Source organism: Salmo trutta, chromosome 3 (genome assembly GCF_901001165.1).
Source record: "Salmo trutta chromosome 3, fSalTru1.1, whole genome shotgun sequence".
In the NCBI taxonomy this organism is placed as follows: Eukaryota; Metazoa; Chordata; class Actinopteri; order Salmoniformes; family Salmonidae; genus Salmo; species Salmo trutta.
Window position 1 is genome coordinate 31591156 of NC_042959.1, and position 25949 is coordinate 31617104.

Consider the following 25949-nt stretch of genomic DNA (forward strand, 5'->3'; position numbering starts at 1 on the left):
AGATGGAGGGAGGAGAGGAGAGATATGGAGGAAATAGAGGAGAGATCGAGGTGTATTCATGGCATCATCCTAAAGTACCACCTGTACAGTATTTATGTCACATGGTAGAACACTGACCAGGTTCTTAGGATCTGGGTTGAGGAGGCAGTGTGAAATAGAGGTGGACAAAGAAAACTATTTTCATACATTTATTTTTATGTCATTACTTTCTCTATAAAACATTTCAATTGAGTTTATAGCATCAATCCATATTCGTTGTCAAGTTACCCATACTTTGCCTTCACTTCTCAGTTCTTCTATATCCATTATTCGACTTTAAAAACCATGCTAATTAAAATCACAGAATGGACATGCAAACCAAACCAAAGAAAACAAAAAGGGGATAGGAAGCAATACAGTCCAGCAGGAAGGCATCCATATTATTTTCTCAGAACAACTACATTAACGTTGTGCTCTCACCAAACGTATCAGCTACAAGCTCTCTGCAAAAGGATCCACCGTGCCTCCGGACTGCATTACTTCCTGTGGGCGGCCGCCTAGAACACAAAAAGAGGGAGGTTTAAAGAGCCACTGAACACGCCGATTGGAACGTGTGTTTTTCTGTTGCTCATTAGAAAAACGTGATTTCAGTCTTGGAGCTGTGTTTCCTGACCGATTTCACGTTTGGTTAACGATGTTTGTCCCCCATGAGACACTGTAGAAAAGGAAGCCTATTTCACTTCCTGAAAATCCCCAGAATAAATCTAAGATAACTCAAGAAATCTGTAATGAATTTTGACATGTTTGCCAATTTTGTTTTAGTTGCGCAATTTTACATCTAACTAAGGTGTTTGGTGCAGTATTTGTCAAGTAAAAAAAATGTGTAATTCCATTTTGCATCGATTAAAGATCTCCCGCTTCATGTTGCTAATCATGGAGTCTCTGACTGTAGTCCCAACAACAATAATCTACTCGTGTGAAACGTGTGGAGGCTATATGGTATGTCTTTTTCTGAGGCACACGTAATGAAAAAATTATACTCTCGCAAGTATTTCAATACGAACATCCTTTCGGATATTCATATATTAAAAAAAAAAATGTTCCCATCCCTAGTCTAAATCCCCTCACACAGAGATGTGCCCGTCTCTATCCCATAGCACAGATTGACCCTGCTCTCTGTTACTAGAGGGCATGGATGTGGCAGCATGGCAGCACTGTGCACAATTCATCCCAGGCAGGACAGAAGAGGACTGGGCAGGACACAGCAGCAAAGCTACTGTTTGGCCCTGATGTTGCCGTAAACTCAGAGAAAACAGTTACAATATGGCTTAACAGCAATAGCTACAATAACAGCTTCACTTTGAGAAAAAGAGCACAGACAAACCATCGTCCCTGTTTGTCTTTTTTTCGGCGAGGGTGAGAGTTTTTGTTTTAAGCATTGTGTAACCTTTTTAAGACTACATCTTTTGCCTCTCTCCACCACGGCTCACGCTATGAAAACTCCCTCTCTTCCGGAGTTCAAGTGCAGTCCTCTATGGTGGAGGACTGCCTCTCTATCCCTTGGCATACGAATGCAGTGTGGCCAGGGGAGATTGTCAGGTTCCTGGCTAGCTCGGTGACAGTAGGACAAAAGGTGTGAGCGGGTTTGGCATATGAGGACAGAGCCGGGCTGAGGGAGGTCTCTCTTTAGTCTGCTAAGCGCTACTGTAGCTAACTCCATTAAGTGGACTGGGGTAGAGTGAAAGGATGTGGTTGGCATGAATAGCGGGGGCAGGAGTCTTAGCTTTACGTTGTTTTCTACTTAGATTAGCTCTGCTCCTATGATGGCGACACGGTGTTACCTGCTGCGGTTTACAATATAGTCTCAGTATTCCATCTAAATATATGACAGAGACATGACTTCACTAAGTACTATTTATTGGTGGATAAACAGTGTGCCTACAATATTCTTCACAAGTTAGACTTTTTCCCTCCATTTGTTGACAAGATTGTCAACAAATGTAATGTAACAAATGTAACTCTCTTTTTCCCAGTAAGTCCCTCAGGTCCTCTGGCACTGGCCTTTTAACTATCCCAAAGCCTAGGACCAAGAGGCATGGAGAGGCAGCCTTTAGTTATTATGCCCCCAGCCTCTGGAATAGCCTGCCAGAGAACCTGAGGGGGGACAAAACTGTGGACATATTTAATAGATATTGTCACGCTGGTATAAATGATTGGGGAGACAGACGCATGAATGTGTAATAGGGTTTTTTATTGTACCCAAATGACGATGTGCCGTGTAAAGGCACAGGGACGAAGACCAAACAAACACTATACAAAAACACAGGGTTGAAACCCAAACAAAAGAGCGAGGAGTACCTCGAATAAATAACACACGCGCACAATGATTAACACACGGGACGAGACCCGTAATCATCTGAACAATCCACAAGGGCTCTAAAGCCCAAAACACACAGCACAGGTACTCACATGCACAAACTGACATTGGAACAATAATCGACCGACCAATGGAAACTAAAGGGCACATATATACAGATACAATCAGTGGGAATAGGGGCCAGGTGTGCGTAATGAAAGTTCCGGAGGGATCCGTGACATATATCTTAATGAAACGCACCTTTTTAGCTTTGCTTTTCCTTAGGGTGCTTTTTTATTCTTTCAGTTTTTAATTGTTATTCTTTTTTTAAATCATTTTATGTTTGTTGTGAAGTAAATATTTAAGTTTTTATTAGTTTTAGCATTGCATTCCATGTCAAAAATGTGCTATATAAATAAAGCTTGATTCTCTTCCCCCAGCCATATTCAACCTCATTCCAGTGGGGCTTCGAGTGGTGGCCATCCAGGGAGTTCAGACCAAGCTCTACCTGGCCATGAACAGCGAGGGCTTCCTGTACACATCAGTAAGTCTCTCAAACACACACAGAGCACAGCAGTGCTAACCTCTCCTGCTCTCCCTGGTAGAACACAGCTGCTCCATATTGGTCAGCTTGCAGCAAATGTTTCAACCCCTTTTCTAACCTCACAATCATTAAGAGCTTCCTTCATTTCTCCCTGTTACTTTCTGGCACAAACCCATTTGCAGTGCATAGTCAGTGCTACATCATCGCAGTGCATACAGAATACTCCCACCATCAGGACACGTTTCCAAGCAGGTGTCCCCAGTTGTTTACCATCTGTGCCCCAGCCATGCCTCTCTCACCAGGTGGCTAGAGTGGGTGTGCAAGCCCAGCTGGCAGCATGATTTGTTGTGGCGGAGGTGATGAGTGTGCGTATGCCTGCTAATGTGAGAATGTGAGTGTGTGTAGGTTTATAGGCATACCGATGATGTGTGTGCACTGGTAGTGATGAGGGCATAAGAGGTGTGTGTGTGTGTGTGTGTGTGTTTTTGTTTGTTTGTTTGTTTGTTTGTTTATGTGTGTGCGTTGGGCTGGTTGTGCCCCGTGCTTATGTTACCATAGTACTGTGGTGGTTAATTTCTTTACTATCAAATGAGGAGAGACAAACTTATCACACAAGTCAGAGTTATACTTAAACTAAATCTTGAATCACTTATTAATAAGGAGCAGGTCAACACAACACACACGTATAAAGTGAATCGATTGAGGGCTCTACGATAATGATGGCTGGTCGACGATTCACGATCAAGCGATTCGTTGAGAGCCCCGAGACAAAAGTACAAAGGTCTTTTATAGCCAAGATACGCCCCTTTCAACCTACATGACGAACAACAGATATATAGAATGGGTCCCAAGGTTAAGATCTGTATGAAAGATACCTATAATGCATAGCAGACAGTATCTACTGTGTCAACAGTTTTCATTGTGTAGAGACCAGTGTCTGGCCCTCCGACTCCAAACTGGAACCGTCTCTCCCTGGTACGGTATAGAACAGAAACATTAACTCGTGCTCTGGAATGCTCTTTATCACCCTAAAGACATCGTAAATCTCCTGTCAGTGTTATCTCCCAGAGGCCCATCCTTAGTAGAACACACACACACAATAGTTAAGAATACTCTATTCTGTTGCATAACACAACCATTTGATGCAATAAAAGTATTATAACATAATCTTGCAATTTTGCTCTCACAGTACCCCCCTCCCTTGCGGCTGACCCTCCGGACCGGCTGTATGGAGCTGAAATGCCGGGTTGCTATGGTGACATTAACATCTGGAAGAAACAGATGCAGTATGTGGGCTGTATGGAGCCATGGCACACTCCCTCCATCCTGTAGAGAGAGAGAGAGAGTCTATGTCATGGAAAGAGCAGGTGTTCTTAATGTTTTGTGCACTCAGTGTAGACTGACCAGGTGAATCCAGGTGAATACTATGATCCCTTGTGGATGTTCCTTGTTAAATCCACTTCAATCAGTGTAGATCAAGAGGAGACAGGTTAAAGAAGGGTTTTTGAATCCTTGAGACATGGATTGTTTATGGGTGCCATTCAGAGGGTGAATGGGCAAGACAAAATATTGAAGTGCCTTTGAATGGGGTATGGTAGTAGGTGCCAGGCACACCGGTTTGAGTGTGTCAAGAACTACAACGCTGCTGTTTTTTTTTCACACTCAACAGTTTCCCGTGTGCATCAAGAATGGTCCAACACCCAAAGGACATCCAGTCAACTTGAAACAACTGTGGGAAGCATTGGAGTCAACATGGACCAGCATCTCTGTGGAACGCTTTCGACACCTTGTAGAGAGCATGCCCTGACAAATTGAGGCTGTTCTGAGGGCAAATGGGGGGTGCAACTGAATATTAGGAAGGCGTCCTTAATGTTTTGTACACTCAGTGTACAAACATGAAAACATGACAACTCTTCAAATTGTGGATTTCACAATTTGATCAACTACAACTTTAGAATCTGTTCTCAAAGGTCGAGGGCTTCTTGGCCATAAACAGGCCTTGGCTGGGATTCAATCTGATTTGCGCTTTGACAAGAATTCACCATTTAAAGTTAATGTCCGATTCAGCGTACTTATGTAGTATTTACCATGAATATGGTCTTCGTGAATGTGGGAACATTGCCTTTAAAAGCTGCATTGTCCACAAAATCCTGGCCCTTGTCTCACTAAGCCTGATCTGACTGTAGTCGTGGCTCTTGTCTCACCAAGCCTGATCTGACTGAAGTCATGGCCCTTGTCTCACTAAGCCTGATCTGACTGTAGTTGTGGCTCTTGTCTCACTAAGCCTGATCTGACTGTAGTCGTGGCTCTTGTCTCACTAAGCCTGATCTGAATGTAGTCATGGCTCTTGTCTTACTAAGCCTGATCTGACTGTAGTCATGGCTCTTGTCTCACCAAGCCTGATCTGACTGTAGTCATGGCTCTTGTCTCACTAAGCCTGATCTGACTGTAGTCATGGCTCTTGTCTTACTAAGGCTGATCTGACTGTAGTCGTGGCTCTTGTCTCACTAAGCCTGATCTGATTGTAGTCATGGCTCTTGTCTCACTAAGGCTGATCTGACTGTAGTCGTGGCTCTTGTCTCACTAAGCCTGATCTGAACGGAGTCATGGCTCTTGTCTTACTAAGCCTGATCTGACTGTAGTTGTGTCTCTTGTCTTATTAAGCCTGATCTGACTGTAGTCATGGCTCTTGTCTCACTAACCCTGATCTGACTGTAGTCGTGGCTCTTGTCTCACTGAGCCTGATCTGACTGTAGTTGTGGCTCTTGTCTCACTAAGCCTGATCTGACTGTAGTCATGGCTCTTGTCTCACTAACCCTGATCTGACTGTAGTCGTGGCTCTTGTCTCACTGAGCCTGATCTGACTGTAGTTGTGGCTCTTGTCTCACTAAGCCTGATCTGACTGTAGTCGTGGCTCTTGTCTCACTAAGCCTGATCTGATTGTAGTCATGGGCCATAGTACAGTAGAAGGAACCTTAAAGCCTGAGTGTAATTACTAATCACATCACAATTAACATTATCACAGAGTAGTAAGATATCCACTGGGATTGATACAGCTGAGTACGCCTGAGGCGAAAAACTGAGAAATTATACAAATAAAACTCCCCACCCCACCTCCCCTCCATCCACAGTAATGAAAACATATGCACTGAGCTGCTGCTTTAATATCATTTAATTTAATAAAGATGGATCTTGCCTGTACTCCACAGTCTGTGTGTGTGTGTGTGTGTGTGTGTGTGTGTGTGTGTGTGTGTGTGTGTGTGTGTGTGTGTGTGTGTGTGTGTGTGTGTGTGTGTGTGTGTGTGTGTGTGTGTGTGTGTGTGTGTGATATTTATCTCACCTGTGGTGGTGAATCATAGAATAAGCCAAACCGCTCCCTGATTGTGAATGTGTTGTTGTGTGGTTAAACTATTGTTGGGGGGCTAAAGCTAAAGAGCCCCTCTCCTCTGCTCCCTCTCGTCCTCTGCTCCCTTTCCTCCTCTGCTCCCTCTCCTCCTCTGCTCCCTCTCCTCCTCTGCTCCCTCTCCTCCTCTGCTCCCTATGCTCCCTCTTCTCCTCTGCTCCCTCTCCTCCTCTGCTCCCTCTCCTCCTCTCCTCCCTCTCCTCCTCTGCTCCATCTGCTCCCTCTCCTCCTCCGCTCCCTCTCCTCCTCTGCTCCATCTGCTCCCTCTCCTCCTCTGCTCCCTCTCCTCCCTCTCCTCCTCTGCTCCCTCTCCTCCTCTGCTCCATCTGCTCCCTCTCCTCCTCCGCTCCCTCTCCTCCCTCTCCTCCTCTGCTCCATCTGCTCCCTCTCCTCCTCTGCTCCCTCTTCTCCCTCTCCTCATCTGCTCCATCTGCTCCCTCTCCTCCTCTGCTCCATCTGCTCCCTCTCCTCCTCTGCTCCATCTGCTCCCTCTCCTCCTCTGCTCCTTCTCCTCCCTCTCCTCCTCTGCTCCCTCTGCTCCCTCGCCTCCTCTGCTCCATCTGCTCCCTCTCCTCCTCTGCTCCCTCTCCTCCTCTGCTCCCTCTCCTCCTCTGCTCCATCTGCTCCCTCTCCTCCTCTGCTCCATCTGCTCCCTCTCCTCCTCTGCTCCATCTGCTCCCTCTCCTCCTCTGCTCCTTCTCCTCCCTCTCCTCCTCTGCTCCCTCTGCTCCCTCTTCTCCTCTGCTCCCTCTTCTCCTCTGCTCCCTCTTCTCCTCTGCTCCCTCTCCTCCTCTGCTCCATCTGCTCCCTCTCCTCCTCTGCTCCCTCTTCTCCCTCTCCTCATCTGCTCCATCTGCTCCCTCTCCTCCTCTGCTCCATCTGCTCCATCTGCTCCCTCTCCTCCTCTGCTCCCTCTGCTCCCTCTCCTCCTCTCCTCCCTCTCCTCCTCTCCCTCTCCTCCTCTGCTCCTTCTCCTCCTCTGCTCCCTCTCCTCCTCTGCTCCATCTGCTCCTCTCCTCCTCCTGCTCCCTCTCCTCCTCTGCTCCCTCTCCTCCTCTGCTCCCTCTCCTCCTCTGCTCCATCTGCTCCCTCTCCTCCGCTCCCTCTCCTCCTCTGCTCCATCTGCTCCCTCTCCTCCTCTGCTCCCTCTTCTCCTCTGCTCCCTCTCCTCCTCTGCTCCCTCTGCTCCCTCTCCTCCTCTGCTGACTCTCCTCCTGCTCCATCTGCTCCATCTGCTCCCTCTCCTCCTCTGCTCCCCTGCTCCCTATGCTCCCTCTCCTCCTCTGCTCCCCTGCTCCTCTGCTCCCCCGCTCCTCTGCTCCTCTCACTCATTACCACATGAAACAGTAAAAAAATAAAATAAACTTCAAGGTCATGTTCAATTGCTCTAATTTCTCTGATGATTTGTTAAGGTTGTATTCATATGTGTGTTTATCTTTGATCCCAACCTGTAGTCATGTTAAAAGCAGTCATTACTTGCCATGATAACAACACATTGCCTAGTGTGCTAAACCTTTATTTAGCACACTACCGGTGATTATAGCCTTGAATTTTGCATACACACTTATACAGCCACCTACGGACTGAGACTGTACAACCCTCCGGCAGCATCATAGCTTTTAGCCTTTGTAAATTCGATGATAGTGGTTGTGGATGTGGAGGGAGGAGGCAAGGTTTTCCATTTGAGCTGAATTAGCGAGTGGATTTGAATTTAATCTGTATTCAGCAGGGTGTCTGATAACCTCGTGTGGCTGAGTGCTCAGTGCTGTTATGGTAAACTGTTGCCTAGGAGCACCACCCTTTACAAAAGGGGGGGGGGGGTTGAGGGGTTTAGCCAATGGCTGGCCAGCGTTTCAGGGAGATTCCCAATCAATGGTGGACGTAGGCTAGCCAGGGAGACTGATGGCTGCTACTGTGGTGTTGCTTCATCTGAGTACCTTTGTGTAGAGCCCTGCACAGGCATGAATTTTAAGCCCGATCCCTATCCATGCCAACGACGTTCAGACCCTACCCTACCCAGGCCTGATTCCTTCTGCCAAATGTAAGGCCCGGCCTCGAAACCTGAAATACGAAATAACTTCCTCCGTTAGTAAATCCATTAGCTGCTCCTCTGTCTGTCACTCTCTCCCTGCGTGCAGCTCGCTCTGCATGCACTCTGCTCATGGCGGCTCTGAGTCTGTGAGTATCCATAGCAACGGTTCCGCTTGGGCTGCTCTGCTCAATGAAGAGAGATGAGAGAGCAGTTACCTGTTAGCTACTTTTCGTTACTCTAAACTCCGACAGGGAACATTTTTATGTTCTGTGAAATAATCTCTCCTGTCTTAAATTTGACCAGGTTGAAGCGCTCCTGACACCATGTTATGATCTTAGTCAGATATGACTGTACTGCTCAGCACAGCACATGCATATGGGTCAGCTTCAACATGTTAGTGATGCCCTGCCCGTACCCTAGTTATTGATGAAAACCCAGCCCTAACCCGGCCCTTACCCAATGTATGGTGTCTGGGCCCTTTGGGCTCTAGTCAGGTAGCAGAGCTCTAGCTGTTGTGAAAGTGTGAAAGAGTGGGTTTGTGAAAGTGTGTTTGAATACCTTCTATGCATTTTTTTATTACATAAAGTACCAGTCAAAAGTTTGGACACACCAACTCTTTCACCTACTCATTATTTTTTACTTTTTTCTACATTGTAGAATAATAGTGAAGACATCAAAACTATGAAATAACTCATCTGGAATCATGTAGTAACCAAAAAGTGTTAAACAAATCAAAATATATTTTATATTTGAGATTCTTCAAAGTAGCCACCCATTGCCTTGATGACAGCTTTGGACACTCTTGGCATTCTCTCAACCAGCTTCATGAGGTAGTCACCTGGAATGCATTTCAATTAACAGGTGTGCTTTCTTAAAAGTACATTTGTGGAATTTCTTTCCTTCTTTATACGTTTGAGCCAATCAGTTGTGTTGTGACAAGGTAGGGGGTATACAGAAGATAGCCCTATTTGGTAAAAGACCAAATCCGTATTATGACAAGAGTAGCTCAAATAAGCAAAGAGAAACAACAGTCCATCATTACTTTAAGACATGAAGATTAGTCAATCTGGAAAATTTCAAGAACTTTGAAAGTTTCTTCAAGTGCACTTGCAAAAACCATCAAGCGCAATGATAAAACTGGCTCTCATGAGGACCACCACAGGAAAGGAAGACCCAGAGTTACCTCTGCTGCAGAGGATAAGTTCATTAGAGTTACCAGCCTCAGAAATTGCAGCCCAAATAAATGCTTCACAGATTTCAAGTAACAGACACATCTCAACATCGACTGTTCAGAGGAGACTGCGTGAATCAGGCCTTTATGGTCAAATTGCTGCAAAGAAAACACTACTAAACGACACCAATAATAAGAAGAGCAATGGAAATTAGACCGGTGGAAATCTGTCCTTTGGTCTGATGAGTCCAAATTTGAGATTTTTGTTTCCAAACTCTGTCTTTCTGAGATGCAGAGTAGGTGAACGGATGATCTCCGCATGTGTGGTTCCCACCGTGAAGCATGGAGGAGGAGGTGTGATGATGTGGGGGTGCTTTGCTGGTGACACTGTCAGTGATTTATTTATAATTCAAGGCACATTTAACCAGCATGGCTACCACAGCATTCCGCAGCGATATGCCATCCCATCTAGTTTACGCTGTAGGAGAAAATTCATGACTATGGGTGATTTTTCAAGTATCTAAACTCTTCTACCAGAAGTAGTAAGCAGAATCAACATAAGGTTAATTAATAGACATGTGCAAGCAGAATAAAGGCTGAGCTCAGGTGAATGAACAGAGCTGGGTCAACATGGAGTTAATCACTAGACATGTAAAAAGAGAACGTAAGCAGAAAATGTATGCCTGTGCTATTATAGGCCTGAGGGAAGTCATTACCTGGTCCTGTGACTAGCATTGAGACATGCAATTGCATTATGTATGTATGTCAGTGCTGTTGTAGGCCTGAGGGAAGTCATTGCCTGGTCCTGTGACTAGCTTTAAGGCATGTGATTGTATTATATATGTATGTCTGTGACATTACAGGCTTAGGGAAAGCCATTATGTAATCCTATGAGTATCATTAGACAGACACCTGCATTATGTGTGTGTCTTATTTTTGTATCATTGCTATGGTTACGCCACCAATAGAATCTGTAAACAAGCAAGATTTAAGACAGAAAGATAATGGTGGCGAGGCCAAGGGGTGTTAATCATTTACATAGATAGGAGTGACCATGTGTGTTATCTGAAAGTGGAAACCTATAAAGCCTGAGGTCTGTAACAAGAGAAGGCAGTTGTTCCGTGGAATTGCTCGGCTTTGTTACTTTTAAAGCCTATTTTAATTCACAAGCTCCGGTATCTGAGAAATATTTGATTCAATATTTCCACGACAACGTTTAGTGGGACTATCATTTCTTTTTCAACAGGACAATGACCCAACACACCTCCAGGCTGTGTAAGGGCTATTTGACCAAGAAGGAGAGTGATGGAGTGCTGCATCAGATCACCTGACCTCAACCCAATTGAGATGGTTTGGGATGAGTTGTACCGCAGAGTGAAGGAAAAGCAGTCAACAAGTGTTCAGCATATGTGGGAACTCCTTCAAGACTGTTGGAAAAGTATTCCAGGTGAATCTGGTTGAGAGAATGCCAAGAGTGTGCAAAGCTGTCATCAATGCAAAGGGTAGCTACTTTAAAGAATCTAAAATATATTTTGATTTTAACACTTTTGTTTACTACATGATTCCATATGTGTTATTTCACAGTTTTGATGTCTTCAGTATTATTCTACAATGTAGAAAATAGTAAAAATAAAGAAAAACACTGGAATGAGTAGGTGTGTCCAAACTTTTGACTGGTACTGAATATCGAAAGCTTGGGAGTACAAGGTTCTATCTGCCTTTTTGTCACAATTTAGTTGTTGACATAACCGTTTTCTGTTCAATGTTCTCTACCTTTACACAAAAGGGTGGGTCTAATCCTGACCAGGCAAGGTGGGCATTAATCAGAGAGGCAACAAAGAGTCCAAAGATAACCCTGAAGGAGCTGCAAAGCTCCACAGCAGAGATTGGAGTATCGGTCCATAGGACCACTTTAAGCAGTACACTCCACAGACCTGGAATTTATGGAAGAGTGGCCAGAAAAAAAGCCATTGTTTAAAGAAAAAAATAAGCAAACACATTTGGTGTTTGCCAAAAGGCATGTGGGAGACTCCCCAAACATATGGAAGAAGGTACTCTGGTCAGATGAGACTAAAATTGAGCTTTTTGGCCATCAAGGAAAACACTATGTCTGGTGCAAACCCAACACCTCTCATCACCCCGAGAACACCATCCCCACAGTGAAGCATGGTGGTGGCAGCATCATGCTGTGGCGATGTTTTTCATCGACAGGGACTGGGAAACTGGTCAGAATTGAAGGAATGATGGATGATGCTAAATACAGGGAAATTCTTGAGGGAAACCTGTTTCAGTCTTCCAGAGATTTGAGACTGGGACAGAGGTTCACCTTCCAGCAGGACAATGACTCTAAGCGTACTGCTAAAGCAACACTCGAGTGGTTTAAGGGGAAATATTTAAATGGCTTGGAATGGCTTAGTCAAAGCCCAGACATCAATCCAATTGAGAATCTCTGGTATGACTTAAAGATTGCTGTACACCAGCGGAACCCATCCAATTTGAAGGAGCTGGAGCAGTTTTGCCTTGAAGAATGGGAAAAAATCCTAGTGGCTAGATGTGCCAAGCTTATAGAGACATACCCCAAGAGACTTGCAGCTGTAATTGCTGCAAAAGGTGGGTCTACAAACAAACAAAATGGCCATCCATTTAGCTAGTTTGCAGTCTTTCCAGCTTCAGTTTGAAGGGATTGTGTTAACTGTGTTGTTGGCTAGCTCCTCTGAACAACAGTGTCGTGACGAGTGTGCACATTTTCTATGACAGGCAAAATCATGCCTCATTAGCTCATTGTTATGGATGTATCCAAATAAATGTCACTAGAAACAACTTAAACAAATGCAAATGCACCTATTACCTGTTATTCTGGCTGCAGTTTTTGATGTGACTGTAAATTAGCCGTAGTTGGCTAGCTACAGTAGCAAGCAAGGGATAAGAACGTTGCCAGCCAGTATGGCTTTTGGAACATTTAGAACGAACAACTGGATCGCGTCCATAGATACAGAACAAAATGACTGGGTCGTGTCTCTGGCAACCAAACCGATAGAACGAACGACCAGCCGTCTTGGGTAGCAACCCTAGATTTGTGTCGGGACTATATCTTGCGGAAGGATGAAACAGTATGAAGAAATTCATCAAAATAAATGTCTTTATGAAAATATGTCTATTATTTGAATATGTTTGTAACCCGTTTTATAAAAGTTATAATGCCCTCGAAGCCGGTGTTTGGAGCATATATTGTCAACACCTCGGGTATTATCACTTAAATATAAAACTCAAAATACCTCAATTAATGTTAAGTTCAAAAGAATCCAATTGCTGAGACTATTCAAACCAATGAGGGTTCGGAACTTTAAAGCCAATTACCTCAGAAGCATCTTTTTGCCGATAGAACCTTATAGACCCAAGCTCTCGATATGTCTAATACATGTACATATCATTGCATGTTCACATCGCGTACTCATTATGATATTTTGGTATATCACCTTTTACATAATCATCTACTGGGGTCGTGTGTGTTTGCTTTTGTCATCTGCCTATCCATGTTCTGTCCACGTGAGAGAGAGAATGAGTGAAAGGAAGGAGTGAGAGGAAGAGTGTTTAGTACATGTGTGGGTGAGCCAGAATGCACCAGTGAAATGTATTCATCCAGCAGAGGCACAGTGTGGGAAGAGAGGGAATCAATTAAACATGTATTTTCCTCCGTCCTCTCTACTCTCCTCTCTGCCCCTTTCTGGTTCTATTTCATCCTGCCTCATATGTACTATTCAGCTCCTCACAGTTTGTCACAACTGTCTTCTCCCCTTTGCTGAAAAATACAGATATCATAAAACCGGCTTTTCATGTCGTTGAAGGGAAAATATCTCCATGCACACCATTGTCACTTAGATATGGTGAATACTTTTGCAGGGTCTGTAGACATTCTGTATGGTATGTTTTATAATCAGGTAGGCTATTGACAATTAGCTACACTGATTGTACAAAATATTAGGAACACCTTCCTAATATTGAGTTGCACCTCCTTTTGCCCTCAGAACAGCCTCAACATTGTTTTTTTTTACCCCTTTTTACCCCCCAATTTCATGGTATCCAATTGGTAGTTACAGTCTTGACCCATCGCTGCAACTCCCGTACGGACTCGGGAGAGGCGAAGATCGAGAGCCATGCGTCCTCTGAAACACGACCCAGCCAAGCCGCATTGCTTCTTGGCACAATGCCCGCTTAACCCGGAAGCCAGCCGCACCAATGACCAACAGCGTTGGCGACCAAGTCAGCGTGCATGCACCTGGTCTGCCACAGGAGTCAAGGTGATGGGACAAGGACATTACGGCCGGCTGGGCAAACCCTCCCCTAAACCGGACGACGCTGGGCCAATTGTGCGCCGCCCCATGGGTCTCCCGGTCGCTGCGACAGAGCCTGGACTCAAACCAGGATCTCTAGTGGCACAGCTAGCACTGCGATGCAGTGCCTTAGACCACTGCGCCACTCAGGAGGCCCCAGAACAGCCTCAATTTATCTGGGCATGGACTCTGCAAGATATCGAAAGCATTCCACAAGGATGCGGTCCCATGTTGACTGCAATGCTTCCCACAGTTGTGTTGAGTTGACCGACAGCGTTGCAGTTCTTGACACAATCAAACCGGTGAGCCTGACACCTACTACCGTAACCCCATTCAAAGGCACTTACACCTTTTATCTTGCCCATTCACCCTCTGAATGGCACACATACATAATCCATGTCTCAGTTGTCTCAAGGCTTAACAATCCTTTAACCTGTCTCCTCCCCTTCATCTACACTGATTGAAGTGGATTTAACAAGTCACATCAATAAGGGATCATAGCTTTCACCTGGATTCGTCTGGTCAGTCTATGTCATGGAAAGAGCAGTTTTGTACACTCCGAGTGTATTACTGTATATTTCCCTGTTTCCTTAGTAGTGTGTCCCTGTGATACATGGTGATCATTGGAGTGTTCATTTGGAGATCACTGACCTCTTTAAAAGGACGAGCTAACTAGTATAAATTGTTTCTGTGGTGTTTTTCCAGCGGTGCCTTTTGAAGTTTGGTCATTCGTTTTCCTGTGTGTTACTGGGGCTCCAGTCTTGTCTGAAGGGCCAGGGAGGTTCTTCCTCCTTCAAAAGGGAAGTTGGCAAGAAGATCCCTACATGTAGCAGATGGGGAAACGAGTGGATATGGAGACGCTAAGACGTATGAAAGGAATGGAATCATTGGAGTTTTGGTTTCAGAATTAGCTGATGTTAGAATTGTTCAGCTCTTACGTAATATACGGAGAGTTTCTGAAAATAATTAGGTTATACTGACAAAAATGAAAGAACGGAGGTGTTATACTGTTAATACTCTTCTTCTGTCCCTGTGGTTATGGCCTGTGTTTGTATGTTTGAGCTTGTTAATATTTGCATGGTGGAAAGCAGCCATGAGATATACAGTTGGCTCCCACCCCTATTGTTCCACCCATAAGCACACTACCTCTGCAAAATAGCCTTCCCTATCACAGGGATCCTCTCCACTGAGCTGAGTCATTAACCAGCCACTGTGTGTGTGTGTGTGTGTGGTGTGTGGTGTGTGTGTGTGTTTGTATTTGCAATGGTCTTTTCCACCAGCTTAGATCCTCCAAATCTATTCTAAACCAATGGACAAAATGTACTTTATATCTGGAGATAGAGAGAAAGGTGCTTTTAATTCCACTGCCACTAAAAGACTGGGGCCATTGAAAAGGGAAGACGGATTTGTTTGGGAGAGTGGATAGTGAGTGGCGGCGGCGCCATTAGCTTTGTGAGTCTCCCAGGCTTTTACACTGCTGTAAAGACACCAGCTCAGCCTTGATTCTTGATTCTATTGGCATAATTGGTGTCATTTCAGATATAGTAGGTTATGGGCACTGGGTTCACACACGAGAATGGCACCATCGATTTGTGCTCGTTTGTGAAGAATGGCCCCAATATTCTTACAGGAAAGATCAGATCCATTATGGTAGTATTTCTCGTTCTGCCAGTTCGCGGCAAGCAACAGTATTGGGTTTTAATTTCTACCAATGCATTCATTTGATTACGGTAATTGATTGTGTTTTCTTTCATGGTACAGATACAGCAAGGCATTGAATATGCGTTACCTTCTGAGACTCATGGACTGTGGTATTGTAGTGCTAGTTCTACAGATGTAGGATCTTAATTTGATCACCCTGTTTAAGGAGACATTTCCTGCAATGCAGAAACTTAAAAACTTGTAGTGCATTTGAGGTTTAAAAATGCTTCAGACGTTTGTAATTTCCACTTTGACATTTCAGACTTGATTTTCCCTTCCCAAAAATGTATCAACCCCTACAAAATGTAAATTCATTATAATCCACATAATAATTCACATTTCCTGTTGCTGCAAGATTATTGTCCTGACGTAGCAAACTGTCTCAAATTAAGATCCTACATCTGTAGTGATTTATGCCTATGTCACTGTGTGTGTAGTGATATTACAGATGGGCTGGGGAAACCTCTTGCAGTAAGTCACACTCAGTGCTGGCGTCAGCCTGTAAACGTCTCCCCCTTTGCTGAAGCTATCGGGTCGTAAAGCGCTAAGGCGCTATCGCTAACCTGGACTGGAGTATCCCTCCACTGCTGTAAATCTGACCCCCTCCCTCCAGCCTCTAGAGAAATGCCTGTGATGCCTGGGAGAGTTGAGGACATGTGTTTATGTGTGTATGTCTGTAAGCAGAGGCAGGGTTTATGGTGAAAGACACTGTGAAAGATTGTGCATGTGCGCTGTATACATGTATGTGGAGAGAGGGTTATATAGACAGCCGCTGAGTCAGTGAGCATAGAAGACACCTCTTAAAAGAATGAGATATGCCAGCCCCCTTGAAAGTGGAGGGATTGGGAAACGGTGCGTGCAGGGGAGAGAGGGATAGATACCATTAAAGAGCCTGACATACTGCCTGAACAAATGATGAGAGAGAGAGAGAGAGAGAGAGGAGAGAGAGAGAGAGAGAGAGAGAGAGAGAGAGAGAGAGAGAGAGAGAGAGAGAGAGAGAGAGAGAGAGAGAGAGAGAGAGAGAGAGAGAGAGAGAGAGGAGAGAGAGAGAGAGAGAGAGAGAGAGAGAGAGAGAGAGAGAGAGAGAGAGAGAGAGAGAGAGAGAGAGAGAGAGAGAGAGAGAGAGAGAGAGAGAGAGAGAGGAGAGAGAGAGAGAGAGAGAGAGAGAGAGAGAGAGAGAGAGAGAGAGGAGAGAGAGAGTAGAGAGAGAGAGAGAGAGAGAGAGAGAGAGAGGAGAGAGAGATAGAGAGAGAGAGAGAGAGAGAGAGAGAGAGAGGAGAGAGAGAGAGAGAGAGAGAGAGAGAGAGGAGAGAGAGAGAGAGAGAGAGAGAGAGAGAGAGAGAGAGAGAGAGAGAGAGAGAGAGAGAGAGAGAGAGAGAGAGAGAGAGAGAAATATGTGTTGGGCAGTGTATGGGGAAAGAAAGAGAGAGAAAGAAAGAGAGAGAGAGAAAGAAAGAGAGAGAGGAATATGTGTTGGGCAGTGTATGGGGAAAGAAAGAGAGAGAAAGAAAGAGAGAGAGAGAGAGAGAGGAATATGTGTTGGGCAGTGTATGGGGAAAGAAAGAGAGAGAGAGAGAGAGAGAGAGAGGAATATGTGTTGGGCAGTGTATGGGGAAAGAAAGAAAGAGAGAGAAAGAGAGAGAGAGGCTCATAAAAAGATGGACAGTGACAAGGATTGAAGTTTAGAGAAAAAGATATGAGCCAAGAGGGATGGAAAAGAGATTGAGCAGGACCTAAGGGGCAGAATTATCACACAAACACACACTTCGCTCTGCTCAGACACACACCCACATAAATACACCTTAGCCACCCATTGATCTCTCACACACACGCACACACACATACACACACACACACACATCCTCTGGTAAGACGAGGGGTGGGGGTGTGTGTCTTTTTGTCAATAACAGCTGGTGCGCAATGTCTAATATTAAAGAAGTCTTGAGGTATTGCTCGCCTGAGGTAGAGTACTTTATGATAAGCTGTAGACCACACTATCTACCAAGAGAGTTCTCATCTATATTATTCGTAGCTGTCTATTTACCACCACAGACCGATGCTGGAACTAAGACCACACTCAACCAACTCTTTAAGGCCATAAGCAAACAAGACAATGCTCACCCAGAAGTGATACTCCTAGTGCCAGGGACTTTTAATGCAGGGAAACTTAAATCAGTTTTACCACATCTTTACCAGCATGTCACATGTGCAACCAGAGGAAGAAAAACTCTAGACCACCTTTACTCCACACACAGAGATGCATACATAGCTCTCCCCTGCCCTCCATTTGGCAAATCTGACCATAATTCTATCCTCCTGGTTCCTGCTTACAAGCAAAAACTAAAGCAGGAAGTACCAGTGACTCGCTCAATGTGGAAGTGGTCAGATGACGCGGATGCTACGCCACAGGACTGTTTTTTCCTAGCACAGACTGGAATGTGTTCCGGGATTCATCCAATAGCATTGAGGAGTATACCATCTCAGTCATCGGCTTCATCAATAAGTGCATCGACGACGTCGTGCCCACAATGACCGTACGTACATATCCCAAGCTGAAACCTTGGATTACAGGCAACATCCGCATCGAGTTAAAGGCTAGAGCTGCGGCTTTCAAGGAGCGGGGCAATAATCCGGATGCTTATAAGAAATCCCGCTATGCATTCAGACGAACCATCAAACAAGCAAAGCGTCAATACAGGATTAAGATTGAATCCTACTTCACCGGCTCTGACGCTCGTCGGATGTGGCACGCCTGGAAAACTATTACAGACAACAAAGGGAAACCCAGATGCGAGCTGCCCAGTGACGTGAGCCAACCAGACGAGCTAAATGCCTTTTATGCTCTCTTTGAGGCAAGCAACACTGAAGCATGCACAAGAGCACCAGCTGTTCTGGATGACTGTGGGATAACTCTCGGTAGCCGATGTGAGCAAGACCTTTAAAACAGGTCAACATTCACAAAGCCGAGGGGCCAGATGGATTACCAGGACGTGTACTCAAAGCATGCGCGGACCAACTGGCAACTGACATTTTCAACCTCTCCCTGAATGAGTCTGTAATACCTACATGTTTCAAGCAGACCACCATAGTGCCTGTGCCCAAGGAACCGAAGGTAACTTGCCTAAATTATTACCGCCTTTAGCACTCACGTCGGAAGCCATGAAGTGCTTTGAAAGGCTAGTCATGGCTCACATCAACAGCATCCTCCCTGATACCCTAGACCCACTCCAGTTCGCATACCGCCCCAACAGATCCACAGATGACTTCCCGACGGGCCGCCCCCATGTGGTAAGGGTAGGCAACAATACGTCTACCATGCTGATCTTCAACACTGGGGCCCCTCAGGGGTGTATACTTAGTCCCCTCCTGTACTCCCTGTTCACCCACGACTGTGTGGCCAAACACGACTCCAACACCATCATTAAGTTTGCTGACGACACAAGTGGTAGGCCTGATCACCGACAACGGTGAGACAGCCTATGGGGAGGAGGTCAGAGAACTGGCAGTGTGGTGCCAGGACAACAACCTCTCCCTCAATATGAGCAAGACAAAGGAGCTGATCCTGGACTACAGGAAAAGGTGGGCTGAACAGGCCGCCATTAACATAAACGGGGCTGTAGTGGAGCAGGTTGAGAGTTTCAATTTCCTTGGTGTCCACATCACCAACGAACTATCATGGTCCAAACACACCAAGACAGCCGTGAAGAGGGCACAACAAAACCTTTTCCCTCACAGGAGACTGAAAAGATTTAGCATGGATCCCCAGATCCTCAAAATGTTCTACAGCTGCACCATCAAGAGCATCCTGACCGGTTGCATCACCGACTGGTATGGCAACTGCTCGGCATCTGACTGTAAGGTGCTACAGAGGGTAATGCGTTCGGCCCAGTTCATCACTGGGGCCAAGCTTCCTGCAATCCAGGACCTATATAATAGGCAGTGTCAGAGGAAAGCCCATAAAATTGTCAGAGACTCCAGTCACCCAAGACATAGACTGTTTTCTCTGCTACCGCACGGCAAGCAGTACCGGAGCGCCAAGTCTAGGTCCAAAAGGCTCCTTAACAGCTTCTACCCCCCAAGCCATAAGACTGCTGAACAATTAATCAAATGGCCACTGGACTATTATATTGCCCCCCCCCCCCCCCCCCCCAATTTGTTTTGTACACTGCTGCTACTCGCTGTTTATTATCTATGCATAGTCACTTCACCCCTACCTACATGTATGAATTACATCAACCTAACCTGTACCCCCGCACACTGACTCGGTACCGGTACCCCCTGTATATAGCCTCGTTATTGTTATGTTACTGTCTTACTTTTCATAATTACATTTTTTCTACTTTAGTTTATTTGGTAAATATTTTCTTAACTCTTCTTGCACTGTTGGTTAAGGGCTTGTAAGTAAGCATTTCATGGTAAAGTCTACACTTGTTGTATTCGGCGCATGGGACAAATACATTTTGATTTGATACTCTTGCATATACACCCACACATACATCATTACCCCACCACCCCCCTTCCTCGTTCTCAATCAATCGCTTTCTCTCTCTCTCTCCGTCTCACACTTTTACCCACGCACACACCACACACTCAGTCACCGCTGAGACAGGGAATACCCTTTTGGGGGAGGTACAGTGGGGTGGGGATGGTGACTGGGCGGAGAGGGGCGAGAATGTGGGGTTTCCCCATCTTGCAGATGCAATAAAATGCAAATGAGATATGTACCATAAAGCTCCCAGCAACTTGACTGACTGACTGACTGACTGACTGACTGACTGACTGACTGACTGACTGACTGCAGTACACAACATCAACCCCCATAGCTACCCAGATAGGAGGTGAGAAGGGTACGTAGTGTTTTTCTTTTATCCCAGCTTGGTAATGTCTTCATGATTGTCTCCGCTGTGGCTGCACGACACACTGCACCAAATAACTATCTCTTTTATCTTTAATCTTGTTGTTCACATATAGGGCTTTAATACTGTAGTCCGTTACACAGTGATGTTGTTACTCTCTGCACAGTACAGGACACTCTGTAATAATTGCTGCCTGCACTAAAAGCACATCTCTCAGCTCCCAGCACCTTAATGTGTGTGAAGCCTTCCAGCTGTGCAGCATTTCACCAAGGGACTCATCAGCTCACTGCTGTTGCTCTCTACGTTGTCCTGTGCTTCAAGGAAAGGCATGTATTTTAATGGGATCATTTAAAGTACATTTACCCAAACCACTCCGCTCATAGACAGCCAGGTATGGGGGAGGAGAGGAGGGCACATGACTGAGATCATTTCTATGCAGATATGATGCGATGTTCCCTCGCTCCAATTTGCCGAGAAGTGTCTCACTCCGTCTGCCTATAGAGAGTAAAGATTAAAGTGGTGTGGGCCTTTTTTCACCGCACCGTGGGTTTCACTGAACACTAGCCATTACTATTGACAGAGGGAGAAAAAAATGGAGCCGGAGGAGCCCAGTCAAGTGGATCTGGCTGCCTCTGTCGATCATAGAGACACTCCAATGCAATAGGACCATCTTGGCTCCTCCTTGTGTCAGTTTCTTCTGTCTTCCTTAGAATGGAACAGGGCCGGCTGGCAATCCCATCTTGGCTCTAAAAGTGTCTGTGCCTATCTGTATCTGAATGTCTCTGTACTCCATAGACCCGCTCCAGTAAAATAGGCAAGGCTGGCGTGCGATCCCCTCCATCTTGGCTCTAAATGTGTCCATCTGTACGTGTCTGTCATCCATTGACTTTCACTTCACTCCAGAGCGCTGCAGCGAGCCAAATCCACAAAAGCTCATTAATGGGGGTAGAACAGGACTCCTGGCTCAAAAGCTGAGCAGCTCATAGTTTTCCCACCAAGCTGGCACGGCACAGGGATTAAAACTGCCTATCTGTGCCTTGCCTCTCCTTGTGAGCTACGCCGTTTGCTCGCCATGGTGATCACAGAGAGAGGGAGACGAGGGAGGGAGGAAGAGCAGGATATCGGGAAGATACATTGGAGACGTGAGTAATGGGGGTGGGGGGACTTGAGGGAAAGAGTTGAAGAGCAGTGAGGGAGAGAGAAAAACGTACTGCCTTTTAACTAACTGCTCTCAGCCTCCACACTGCAAGACAAATGCCTGGGCTTGGCGGTCAGAGAGAGGCAGGTTGCGCATGGCCAAAGTACAGGGGAAAAAAGCATGCAGGAGAAAGACTCCACCATTAATGGCTCTTTAGGCTGCTGAATCTTGTTTTCAGGATGTTGTTGTCCAAGGTTTTACATTTGTTGCCTGCAAACATTCAACCCAGTTTAGTGTTTTGGGAAAATAAACGTCAATTTCAACATCGTCCTCATTTGTCACCTCCCCTGCATTGTTTTTGGTGATGTTATTAACGTAATTATAATGAATTACCTTTCACCAGATAGAACTAAAAACGAGTTTAATCCGATCCTTCTCTCCGAAAGCAGATTTGCATTTGGGTACAAGGGTTCAATTGGTTTAATGAATCTGACCTTCAAACCGAATCATTAGCTGTGGTCGCGCGCTAGCAGAACGGATATATAACTCGAAAACCACCATTTTTCTGGGAGGACGGTTGAGGACTGTACTCCTAACAGAGGCTGGCTACAGTCAGTGGTCAAAGGCAGAACTGACTGCAGCAGACGTGGCCTCTGCCCTAACTGACATCGTAGAAAGGGATGCTACTGTAGACGTTCCTCGCCTCGTTGATCCTAGTCTGTTCTCTAAGCCCTTCTGGTGCTCCTAACATTTAGACAAATGGATTGCGGTCCCCGCCGGTCTCCTCCGGTGTCATGGCGGCTTAGCTGTGAGCTGGGGCTGAGCTGACAGGAAGTCCCCATGGAGGTGCCATGTCACCGGCGTGGTGTGACATCAGCAGTGTTCCTGTCACCATGGTCTGGGCCCGGCCAGTCTCTGGGAGTGACAGAGACGAGGGAGGATGAGAGATGAGATGAGAATACTTATCTACACTGAGTTTGGCTAAGAGCCGGGTAGCAGGGCTGATTCTCCATGCCTGGGACAGGCTCACTGCGTCTGGGTTGCTGTGATACTGGATGGGAGATTAGGGACTGTAAGGGCCACTTGCACTGCATTGGGGCCATTGGTTCAGAGGAGAGAGTGAGAGAGAGAGTTGGTGAATCAAAGAGAAGCTTTCACCAATTGCTTCTTTAAAAAAATAGTTTTCGATCACTATAAGAGGTCTGTATTTTGTATACAGTAAGTGGAGTGCACTGTACATGTGTGGAGACTCCAGCCCAGAGTGAACGCACAGCTAGGCGAAGACACAATGTGCATTCAATCTAGTGAAGATCTTTGGAGTAGTATTGTGGTTGGAAAGTCTGAAGGCATTATTGATGACTGAGTGACTGACAGTGACACATTCTGTAGTTTGTCATGATCACACAACAGATCTGTGTCCATGCCAGGGGACACAGGGGACACATGTCATCTACCTTGTGACTGACATCCACTGTGATGAAACTCTGAGTAATACTTACCCAATCTGGAAAAACATGCCAATTCTCTTCTCCTTTCTAAAGCGCCTGCCAAGTTACCATATGACTGCTATTATACTGTAGGTTAGCCCAGTGTAGTTTATTTTCTGGTTTTCCTTTCTACCTGGTGATTACTTGATTTATCATTGTCATTGATTGACCAAAGTCCACTTACCTGTTTTCCCAGGTCTAAATTCGTTTCTGGAAGGGTGGTAACCGGCATAGCTTCGAACCTCCAGGCTCAGATTAGAATACCCCAGGTTTAGCTTATTGGTATTTCTTCCACTGCATGCTGGAATGCATAGATTTTTTTCCTGGGAAGCCAATAAGTCAGGAAGCAGTTGTAAGGTAATTAGTAGGCAACAGAGAGACCAGGAAGAACATTACAGTGCTGTAGTATGGCAGCAACAGTTGTCTCAAAAGATAATTCCCCCTCCCTTTTCACGCACCCAGCCCTTCTCCTCCCAGCTCTAATTAATTAACAATCTATACAACTATAATCGAGACAAAAGCAAACACATACACACAGCCACATCGGAGTGTCCTGGGGAGAGTTGCATGAAAAAATATCTGCTTTGTGCTTTAGAACGTAGATAATGACTAAATCAGAGACGACAAAATATGGAAAGGTGAGAGTAGAAGAGAGCATGAGATATGGAACAATGTAGACTAGAGAAACAAAATGAAGTGCTTGAGAGAAACAGAGAGAGAGAGTGATAAAGAGAGAGAGGGTGAGTGTCAGTGAGAAGTAAAGGGAAGAGAGAGGGAGAGAATTAAAGAGAAAAGATATATATATATATATATACAGTTGAAGTCAGAAGTTGACATACACTTCGGTTGGAGTCATTAAAACTCATTTTTCAACCACTCCACAAATTATTGTTAAACTATAGTTTTGGCAAGTCGGTTAGGACTTCTACTTTGTGCATGACACAAGTAATTTTTCCAACAATTGTTTACAGACAGATTATTTCACTTATAATTCACTTTACCACAATTCTAGTGGGTCAGAAGTTTACATACACTAAGTTGACTGTGCCTTTAAACAGCTTGGAAAATTCCAGAAAATGATGCCATGGTTTTAGAAAGCTTCTAATAGGCTAATTGACATCATTTGAGTCAATTGGAGGTGTACCTATGGATGTATTTCAAGGCCTACCTTCAAACTCAGTGCCTCTTTGCTTGACATCATGGGTAAATCAAAAGAAATCAGCCAAGACCTCAGAAAAGAAATTGTAGACCTCCACAAGTCTGGTTCATCCTTGGAAGCAATTTCCAAACGCCTGAAAGTACCACATTCATCTGTACAAACATCTTCACAACCTTGTGAAGATGCTGGAGGAAACAGGTACAAAAGTATCTATATCCACAGTAAAACGAGTCCTATATCGACATAACCTGAAAGGCCGCTCAGCAAGGAAGAAGCCATTGCTCCAAAACCACCATATAAAAAGCCAGACTACGGTTTGCAACTGCACATGGGGACAAAGGTCATTCTTTTTGGAGAAACGTTCTCTGGTCTGATGAAACAAAAATAGAACTGTTTGGCCATAATGACCATCGTTATGTTTGTAGGAAAAAAGGGGAGGCTTGCAACCCGAAGAACACCTTCCCAACCGTGAAGCACTGGGGTGGCAGCATCATGTTGTGGGGGTGCTTTGCTGCAGGAGGGACTGGTGCATTTCACAAAATAGATGGCATCATGAGGGAGGACAGTTATGTGGATATATTGAAGAAACATCTCAGAACATCAGTCAGGAAGTTAAAGCTTGGTCGCAAATGGGTCTTCCAAATGGACAATGACCCCAAGCATACTTCCAAAGTTGTGACAAAATGGCTTATGGACAACAAAGTCAAGGTATTGGAGTGGCCATCACAAAGCCTTGACCTCAATCCTATAGAAAATGTGTGGGCAGAACTGAAAAAGCATATGCAAGCAAGGAGGCCTACAAACCTGACTCAGTTACACCAGCTCTGTCAGGAGGAATGGGCCAAAATTCACCTAACTTATTATGGGAAGCTTGTGGAAGGCTTCCCAAAACATTTCACCCAAGTTAAACAATTTTAAGGAAAAGCTACCAAATACTAGTTGAGTGTATGTACACTTCTGACCCACTGGGAATGTGATGAAAGAAATAAAAGCTGAAATAAATCATTCTCTCTACTATTATTCTGACATTTCACATTCTTAAAATAAAGTGGTGATCCTAACTGACCTAAGACAGGGAATTTTTACAATTATTAAATGTCAGGATATATATATATATAGAGAGAGAGAGAGGGGAGAAAAGAGAGTGAGAGATATACTGCATATGTAAAGAGAGAGAGAGAGGAAGATAGAGGACCAAATCTGACAAATAGCTTTTTTAAAGTGTCCCAGGAGTCCCCTGTAGATTGTGTTCTGTGCTCCTCAGAACAGCCAATTCATTAGCGGATGAGAGACAGGGGAGCCTCTGCCTGGACATTACATAACCTCTGTAAAACACACACACGCGCATGCCACACACACAAACACACTTGGGCGGATGGACACACACACTGCTGCTAGATAGTCTGGTGAAACGATTGACTGACAAACAGAAGCTACATATAAATAGAGTGCCCGTCCTCCAACAAATGTTGTTATTAATTGTCCCATATATTATTAATACCGCAGAGGAAAATGAGAGTGAATGTTGAATCGTGGTGTGTTGTATCTATGGCATAAAGCTATGAATGATTTACTGTAATGAACATAAGAGCCTTTGAAAATACTGTGGTAATGTGGTAAGCAGAGGTGAATGTCTTGAATTAGATGGAGCTGGAAGGATCTTTCAACCCCTGTGTGTGTGTGTGTGTGTGTGTGTGTGTGTGTGTGTGTGTGTGTGTGTGTGTGTGTGTGTGTGTGTGTGTGTGTGTGTGTGTGTGTGTGTGTGTGTGTTTGAGTTGTGTCGCCATCTCTT

The 25949-nt window shown here is 45.1% G+C and overlaps 1 protein-coding gene across 6 annotated transcripts in view; it reads left to right on the forward strand.

The window, feature by feature from the left end:
* Positions 1-25949, forward strand: part of LOC115172837 (fibroblast growth factor 13) — a 194864-nt gene that overhangs the window by 163367 nt on the left and 5548 nt on the right. For all 6 annotated transcript variants that reach the window (XM_029730658.1, XM_029730643.1, XM_029730635.1 and 3 more), the window contains one exon: positions 2776-2879. In XM_029730658.1, coding sequence (XP_029586518.1) covers positions 2776-2879 — 104 coding nt within the window. The remainder of the gene's footprint in view (positions 1-2775; positions 2880-25949) is intronic.